Raw genomic sequence first — 9,728 nt, 5'->3', positions numbered from 1 at the left:
TTCAGTATCTCACCAACACTGCCTTCATCACATCCAAAACACCACCAGTTTCTCCATACTGAAGACCAGTTCACTGCCTGATCTCTAGAACTGTGCCATTTAAAACAATCGGATGCATTGCTATTGCTACATCAAAGATTGTTTGCAATGTTGTTATAATAAAATAATGTTTCTTGTTTCTTACTTTCATAAAAAATTCTTAAGTTTATAGTTCCCAAATATTTTAACTTCCCTGCATGTTGTACCATATGAGATATATAATAAATTAATCTGTTCAGTGTCTTTGTTTAAGGGTACAGAATTTAGAGCCAGATTTTCTGGGTTCAAATTCTACAATCCTATCTCTGCTATGTACTAGCATTTACTTCCCGACCTTGGACAATTGCATCCTCTCTCTCTCTCACTTTTCTTATCTATAAAATGGATGTAATAATAGTACCCACTTCATAGGGTTACTTGAGGATTAAATGAGTTAATATACTTAAAAACATAAACCAAACCTACTGTCATCAAATCAGTTCTGAGTTATAGTGACCCCCATTGGGTTTCCAAGGCAGTAAATCTTTATGGAAGTAGATTGCCTTATCTTTCTTCTGCGGAGTGGCTAGTGGGTTAGTAGTCAGATACCTTAGGCACTGTGCCACCAGAGCTCCTTAATATTCATAAAACACTTACTATATTGCCAGGAACCTAATAAGCATATGTGTGTATAAACTATTACTATATAGAATGGGTCAATAATACCTAAATATCACACAAATAACATGACGATACCTTTTACATTTTCTTTTTGATTGGGAGAGTTTACCTTTTAAATTTGAAATTGCTTTATCTGGAAAAGGAGCTCTGGTGGTACAGTACTTAAAGCATTCAGCTGCTAAACAAGAGGTCAGTGGTTCGAACCCACCAGCTGCTCTGTGGGAGAAATGTGAGGCATTCTGCTTCTCTAAAGATTTGTAGCCTTGGAAACCATATAGGGCAGTTCTACTCAACTCGAGAGCAGTGCGTTTGATAGTTTCAATGGAGCTTCCAGACTAAGACAATAAAAAAAAGTTGTCTTTGTCGACTGCTTAGAGAATCAACTGGAATGGGTAGGTCAGACCTGGTAGAGGACTAGTGTGACAGTCTAGGGAAGAGAGGAGAGTGGAGGTATGGCGGCAGAGCAGGTAAGTGAATGTAATCAAATCAAATGACATGTATTTTTGGGGTAGAATTGACAGATATCGGTGATGGCTTACATAAGGGAGATGATGAGAGAAAGGAACTGGGAACAACCCTAAATATTTGGCTGTTATGTGCTGTGCTCACAGTGTACATGTATTGCCTTTATTATTAAACTCTTTTTGTTTGTTTCATTTTAACAAGGTCCTTTTTAAAACTGTAAATTATTATGTTGTACTTTAAATCTTTCATTTCCTAGTCTAGATTTTTTTGCACTGCAGCCAAATTGTACATCTTTAAATTTCTTCCCGCTTTCCTGTCTAGTAATAGGAAACCCAACCCCTTTGCTAGTATTTCTTTAGTACTTAATTGATAGCATTTTATCTTGTTAATTATGGCTGCTGAGGACTTAACTCACTTTAATTATCACTTGCAGAGTAGTTTTTTGAAATGAGATAGCTGAGAGACATCCCTTCCCCAGGAAAGGATGAGACTAAAAACCTGCACCTGTTTGAGTAGCAGCTTTCCATTCTCTGCCTTGTGTGCTTTAGACAAGGGAGTGCTACCAGGAGCAACTGGAGGGAGGGCTCTGAGGCACCTGGAGGCCCCTAACTGCAAATGGTTAACGTGTTCAGCTACTAACTGAAAGATTGGAGGTTGGGGTCCACCCAGAGGTGCCTTGAAAGACAGACCTGGAGACCTATTTCCAAAAATATCAGCAACTGAAAACTTTATGAAGCACAATTCCATTTTGATACACATGGGGTTGCCCTGAGTTGGAATGAATTCATGGTAACTGGTATTGGTACCTGAGGCACAGATTTGCTGTGTAACTGTATTATTCTTTTTAACATGACTTTAGGTATAGTAAGTCAAGTTTATGAGTTACTATTTCCTGTCATGTAGGACTGTGTAAGGTGCCCTGGTAATGCAGTGGTTGAAGCATTTGGCTGCTAAAGAAAAGTTCAACTGTTTGATCCTACCAGCCACTCCACAGGAAAAAGATGTGGCAGTCAGCTTTTGTAAAGATTTACAGCCTTGGAAACCCTGTGAGGCAGTTCTTTTCTGTCCTATAGGGCTGCTATGAGTCAAAAATAAGTTGATGGCTGTGGGTTTGGTTTTGGTTTAATAGGACTATGTTCATCTCATCAATAATTGGAGTTTATCATGTTTTACTAAAATATAGTTTCTTCTTGTGGATTAATTGAGATCAGGCATATAAAGGGGAGTCTAATTAAATTAAGCAGATTGTTTAAATTGATGCATGTGGAATGCATTACTTTACTTTTTTCCTAAGAAATAGAAACTGGAAAGAAAATTCATTAGACAGTAATGCATAGAGACTTTTTTTGCACCTAAATGAGAAGCCAGAGATGCATATAAAACATAAGAACTTCAAAAACATTTCTTAGGCACAGACTATTATTAAACGCCCATGGATGTTTTTCATTTCCCACTTCACTAAAGTACTCAAATTAACTTCATATTTAGAATATTTAAAAATAGGTCAATCTTAAAAAGAAGATATAAAGCATTATCAGCTGTGCTTTTTGTACATAATTAGCATGTGCCTGTGGAGGTCATTTTAGTCTAATGACATTACTCATGATAAAAAGTTCAGATGGTAAAAATCAGAACTACAGCTGGATGACACATTTGAAAATAATTCAATGATGACTCCACCACAGAAGTCATGCTATTTCAGTCCTTTGTAATCCCCTTTTCAAGAAGCTCTGGTGGCATAGTGCCTAAGGCATTTGACTACTGACCAGGAGGTTGGAGGTTCAAACCCACCACCACTCCATGGAATGAAGACCAGACAACCTACTTCTGTTAAGATTTGCTGCCTTGGAAACCCAAAGGGGTCGCTGTGAGTTAGAATCGACTTGATGGCAGTGAGTTTGGTTTTTTTTTTGGGATCCCTTTTTCACTCATCAGTGGATCATGAAGGTACTGATAAAAGATCGTTTTTAAAATGCTTCATTTTTCCCCCTTCTTGTAGATTTGATGTGTGCACACTGTTTCCTTTGGTGCTTGGCAGGCCAGTGTGAAGGTACTCCACCTTTTCCCTTCTGCAATGGCTCAAGATTCAGTAGACCTTTTTTCTGAGTATCAGTTTTGGATGCAGAAACTTTCTGTATGGGACCAGGCCTCCACTTTGGAAGCCCAACAAGACACCTGTATTCACCTGCCTCAGTTCCAGAGGTTCCTGAGGAGCATGTATAAAGCTTTGAAAGAGATGGTGAGTAGTTGACCAAAAGAATGAAATTATTTTACACCACCGAGGACTCTTCACCCAGATTTCCCCAAGCCAGAATGCTAACTGTGGTCAAGGGTTTATGATATTGACCTAATGAATTGCTGGATGAGAAAGATAAATTGAAGGCACAACTGTAGGTAATTAGTCTCTTCTTGATTAGTTCTATGGTCATATGAGATGTCTTGATCAATCAAATTGTTTTCAAATAATCAAGCTTCTGATGCTTGGTTCTCAGGCAACAAATGGGATTATAAAGACCTTTGCATCCCTTGAATATTGAAGAGTTTGCAGACATGCTCACCCTTTCCGTCATCCCTTACTAAAGTGAGCTCTACTAAGAGATGATAAATATTTTGATTAGTCTCTTCTGAAAAATACTGATTTTGAGTTTCATTATTGTATGTTTTTTATATTTTCACAATTTGATTTATTTTCTTTTGACATAAGATTTCTTATTTTTATCGTAGCTGCAGTAGATATTTTTATGAATTAGCATATGCTTTTATATTATGAAGATCTTTATTATATTAAAAAGTATAAATGGTATCTTTATCATTGTTGTTGTTGTTGTTAAGTGCCGTCGAGTCGTTTCCGACTCATAGCGACCCCATGCACAGCAGAACAAAACACTGCCCGATCCTGCTCCAGCCCCACAATCCCTGCTATACTTGAACCCATCATCGCAGTCACCGTATCAATCCATCTTCTTGAAGGCCTCCCCCTCTTTTGTCGACCCTCCACCCTACCAAGCATGACATCCTTCTCTAGGGAATGGTCCCTTCTTACAACATGACCAAAATAGGTGAGACGAAGTCTGGCCATTCTTGCTTCCAAGGAGCATTCTGGCTGCACTTCCTCCAGGACAGATCTGTTAGTTCTTTTAGCAGTCCACGGTACTTTCAGCATTCTTCGCCAGCACCACAACTCAAAAGCATCAACTCTTCTTCGGTCTTCCTTATTCATTGTCCAATCTTTATCATAATATAATAAATATAATAAATCTTTATCATAATAAAGATATCATTTATACTTTTTTTAAATTTCAAAATGAAAAGTAAAGTTGTCATTTAATGTAGGTATTCTTGTGTTATGCTTTTCTTCCCTTAGTCAAAGAAGCAAGTAGGAAATTTGAAGAGTAATTCATGTTGATAATGAGTTCATATGTGCTGAGGATCTGGGAGGAAAGATACAATCTGTGTGAACAACCAGTGCTGATTTTTAAAATTGTAACTTGACCTTAATGTGGTCCCAGAAAGTCTAGGGCCAGCCTTGATGCTGAGACAAATGTGAGGAATTTCTTGCTGCTGCAGCAGCAGGAAATGGTCACTGTTCCAGCTTGCCTGTACGTTATCTCAGTTTGGTCTTCTTTTTAAACTCTCCCAGAAAGTAACTCAAACTCAACTAAACATAGAAAGTAAAGAGGTGGGAAAATGGCTGTACAACAGCATGTATAATTTTAATCTCAAGCTGTTTTCTATTTGGTTGATCTTTTTTTGTCTCTGGTTTTCGGTTGCTGTATCCTAGGTATGATATATAGCAAACAAAATAGTGATAAATAGAGATATATATCTTTATGCTTTGGCTGCTTTTCTTTCTTTTTACAAATTTCAGAGTTCTTGTCTTTTAAAACCTTCTTTGAAATAGCCATACTGGAGTTGAATTAGAAACTTCCCTTATTATTTTAAAATAAACACTCAGGGTGAAAATATAGGAATAGATAGTTTTGAATCACCAATAATGTTTCTTAGCTAGTATGTAGTCTTTGTTATTTTTAAGTATAATGGCCTTACCTAACTTACCTTATGTTGAGCATAAGTGAAATAAAATTACTATTGTAACAATTCATTTTACCTGGTTTTGGTGATCTGGCTTAAGGATGACATATACTAGTTGTTTGTTATATTTTATTTGGATAACTTAAGTTCTCTAATCTCTTTTAGTACAGAATATGCACTAACCAAGAAATATTCAAATTCTCTCAGTGTATAGTGTCAGTTCACTCTTTCTAAATTGCGTAGTGTCCTTTTACTAACCAAAATGTAATTTTCATTTGCAGGATTCTAGTACAATCATTGAAAGATTCCCAACAATTGGTCAACTATTGGCAAAAACTTGCTGGAATCCTTTTATCTTAGCATATGGTAAGACCCCAAAGCATATCCTTTCAAATACCAATCTTTGCATTGTTTAAAAAACATACAGAATCTTAAATGATAAATCTCTCTCCTATTTTTCATGGAAGAGCTTAGCAAATGAGTATATGTTTTTCCATTTCAAAAATGGTATCCTTTATTGTGAGGAGCTCTGATGGTGCAATGGTTAAAGCATTTGGCTACTAACCAAAGGTTGGTGGTATGAACCCAAGATTTCTCCCTCTGTGGAAGAAAGATGACTCAGTCTGCTTCTGTAAAGATTTACAGTCTTGGAAACCTTGGGGGTCAGGCAGTTCTACTCTGTCCTATATGGTTACTATGAGTCAAAATGACTCAATGGCAGTTTGGTTTAGTTATCCTTTATTGTCATCCATATATGTGTGTGTATAGGTAAACCCACATGCATGCAGATCTGTAGAAGATTAAAATTCCTTGTATTAGAGGTCAGAAACTCATAAAATGGCTTTATCTATTTTTGTCTATTTTTTCAGAGTCTGAAACCTGCCATGACTTTACCATTTTGTGGATGTGATGCTTTGGTTTTACAAAAGGTTAGGGGAAATTTTAAGACATTTTGGGGAATTTTCCTTCACTGACATCCTGCCTACCTGTTCAGCCCCATTTCCTGTTTACTCTTTTACAGATACGCTGCATGCCAAGTCAGATTACAAGCGAGGCCTGAGAGTATAGGATATCTGGGCCTGTAACATGCGATTCCTTTTGCCTGGCACTCTATTCTTATCTCTTGTCAATCTAACCCATCTTTGAGATAGCCTAAACCCGAAACCAAACCCTACTTCCTTCAAGTCAGTTCTAATGCATGGTGACCTCATATGTTACAGAATAGAACTGGATTCCATAGGATTTTCTTGGCTGTCTCTGGTGACATAGTGTCTAAGGCATTTGATTGCTAACCGGAAGGCTGGCGGTTCAAACCCACCAACCACTCCTTAGAAGGAAGGTTGGGCAATCTACTTCTGTAGTGATACCACCTTGGAAACCCAAGGAGGGGTTGCTGTGAGTCAAAATGGACTCGACCGGCAGTGAGAATCTTTATAGAATCGGGTCCCTAGGCCTTTCTTCTGTGGCACCGCTGGGTGAGTTAGAGTTCCCAACCTTCAGATTAGTGGCCAAGAGCAAACCATTTGCATCAACCAGGGACCTGACATAGCCCTACTGGGGCTGAGTTCAGAACCTCTTTTCATGTTTCCAATGGCCTCTGGCATCTCCTGCTGTTATAGCACTTATTACTCAGTCTCGTAATTGTTGGTTTGCTTGCCTGATGCCCTGGACAATTGAAGGCCTCTGAGAGCAGAACCTGTAGTTTTTCAGGTTCCTTTTGTGGTCCTAGGGCCTAGGTGTCAAAGTAGGTCTGAAGATGCACACTTGAAGTTTGCTGCGTTGAATTGCTTATATTGTTAGCCAATGTAATGTTTTTCAGATTTTGAAAAATGAAGAGTAATCGAATAATATAATGACATTAGAACTAAATAAAATTAATACTCCCCTTTGATGATTTGAAGAATTGTACCATTTCCCTTCTACGTGGCATACATTGTTATAAGAGACACAAACTAAGTGGGGAGTGGATAACACTCACAGTTGGTCTTTGAGCACACATGCATGGGTACCCTGCACACACACAAACTCACTCTCCCCACCCCATTGTGTTGTTCTTCTGCTTCTCTTTTTTTTTTTTTTTTGTTTTAACTTTTTATTGTAATTTGAGTGAAAGTTTATAGAACAAATTGGTTTTCCATTAAAAAATTAATACATATTTAGCTTTGTGACATTGACTGCTATCCTCACAATGTAACAGCACTCTTCTGTCTTCCTCCCTGTGTTTACCATTTCTATTCGACCTTTCCTATCCCTTCCTGCCTTTTAAACCTTACCCCTGAGCAAATGCTGTGCTTTTGATCTCGTATGGTTTATTGTTTTAAGGAGTGTGTACCAGTCTGGTGTTACTGTTTCCCTTATAAGCCTGTCTGTTGTTTAGCTAGAATTGAGCTGTGGGGGTGAGTTCAGTTCCAGGATTGAAGGTATCTAAGGGCCATAGTCTTGGGGGTTCCACAGGTCTCTATCAGGCCAGTTGTTGTCATTTGTTGTATTATGTGCGGACAAGTTGGACATAATAACCATAACGACCCCTCCTTGGGTTTCCGAGGCAGTATCACTATGGAAGTTGATTGCCCCATTTTCCTTCCGAGGAGCGGCTGGTGGGTTTGAGCCACCAGCCTTCTGGTTAGTATTTTGACTTTTGTTCCACATTTTTTTCCCATTCTTATCTGGGACCTCCAATTGTGATCCCTTTCAGAGTGGTCAGCAGCGGTATCTGGGCACCATCTAGTTCTTCTGGTCTTATGGTTGTGAAGGCTGGAGTTTTACATGATTGATTAGTCCTTTGGACTACTTATTTCCTTTTGTCTTTGATTTTCTTTTTTTGGTCTGACAAGGAGAGACCAATAGATGCACCTTACATGGCTGCTCACAAGCTTTTAAGATTCCAGTGGCTACTCACCAAACCAGGAGCTTTGGTAGCATAGTGCCTAAGGCACTTGACTGCTCACCAGAAGGCTGGCAGTTCAAACCCATCAGCCACTCCTCAGAAGGAAGGTTGGGCAATCCTATTTCCATAGTGATACTGCCTCGGAAACCCAAGGAGGGGTCGCTATGAGTCGGGGGTGACTCGACAGCAAACAACAACAACTCACCAAAACAGGATATAGAACACTGTCTTTGTGGACTCTGTTATACCAATAGACCTAGATGTCCTCTGAGACTTTCATCCTCAGCCCCCAGGCCCAGAACTCATTCCCTTAAGGTGTTTGCTTATGACTGAGATGTTTTCATAACTTTGCCCCCTATGTTGTTGTTAGGTGCCATTGAGTTGGCTCTGACTCATAGTGACCCTATGTGTAACAGAGCAAAACACTGCCTGGTCCTGTGCCATCCTCACAATCCTGGCTATGCTTGAGCCCATCATTGCAGTCACTGTGTTGGTCCACCCGTTTGAGGGTCTTCCCCTTTTATACTGACCCACTACTTTACCAAGCATCATATACTTCTCCAGAAATGGTCCCTTCTGACAATATGACCAAAGTAGGTGAGACAAAGTCTGGCATTCTTGCTTCTAAGGAGCATTCTAGCTATACTTCTTCCAAGACAGATTGGTTTCTTCTTCTGGTAGTCCATGGTATTTTCAGTATTCTTAGCCAACACCATGATTCAAAGGTGTCATCTTCCTTATCCAATAGCAGTGAAACATTGCCCCCTGTATGTTCTACTTTATTGATGGATACATTCATAGCACATGTAGATATATATGTAGAAATATCATCTGTCAAGCCTATATCCATTGGTCGATGTGGTTCCACTAACTTAGCCACTAACGTACCTAGTAAGTTTGCGTGTCTTACCTACCTATCTGCTAATAACCAAACCAAACTCACTGCCACTGAGTTGATTCCGACTAATAGTGACCCTATAGGACAGAGTAGAACTGCCCTCATGGGGTTTCCAAGGCTGTAAATCTTTACAGAAGCAGACTGCTTCATCTTTCTCCCATAGAGCAGCTGATAGGTTTGAACCAGGGACCTATTGGTTAGCAGCTGAATGCTTTAACCACTGTGCCATCAGAGCTCCTTATGTCTGCTGATAGATTATCATTACTACCGTCATTGCAGGATTGTGTATGTAATAGTATTTGCCTTTGTTACTTTAACTCTTGTGCTCCTCCCAGTATTGTCCTTTGTACTGACTTCCTCTTTATTGTATATTACCTTTCTTTTCCTTTCACCTGAGTTAATACATGTCTACCTTTTAGTTAGTGATTTACCCTTTGTTCCCCTCTGGCCCCTGGTAACCGTCAAAGAATGTTTCTTTCTGTGTGTAAACGTTTTCTTGACGTTTTAGAGTAGAAGTCTCACACAGTATTTGTCTTTTTGTGATTGGCTGATTTTACTCTGCATCATGTCCTCTAGGTTTTCTGTGTTCTGTAATACTCAGCCCCAGGGATACAGGTGAGGAGAGACAACTCAGGGATGCCCAAAGCAGAAGGCCAGAAGAGCAGGAGAAAGGGGATTAAAAGCCAGGAAGCCAGACGGAGGAACAGTCAGCCACAGGGACCCAGGTGGGGGTGATACGAGAGCTCT

The 9,728-nt window shown here is 39.3% G+C and overlaps 1 protein-coding gene across 1 annotated transcript in view; it reads left to right on the top strand.

The window, feature by feature from the left end:
- Positions 1–3,238: 3,238 nt before the first annotated feature.
- Positions 3,239–9,728, top strand: part of FANCC (FA complementation group C) — a 208,014-nt gene continuing 201,524 nt past the window's right edge. Inside the window, exons 1-2 of the mRNA XM_007939843.1 lie at positions 3,239–3,403; positions 5,478–5,562. Of these exons, the coding sequence (XP_007938034.1) occupies positions 3,239–3,403; positions 5,478–5,562 (250 nt within the window). The remainder of the gene's footprint in view (positions 3,404–5,477; positions 5,563–9,728) is intronic.

Source organism: Orycteropus afer, unplaced genomic scaffold, assembly GCF_000298275.1.
Source record: "Orycteropus afer afer isolate SDZICR_OR568_19922 unplaced genomic scaffold, OryAfe1.0 scaffold00005, whole genome shotgun sequence".
NCBI lineage: Eukaryota > Metazoa > Chordata > Mammalia > Tubulidentata > Orycteropodidae > Orycteropus > Orycteropus afer.
The sequence above is the reverse complement of the archived record's forward strand: the minus strand, read 5'-3'. Positions and strand labels throughout refer to the sequence as shown.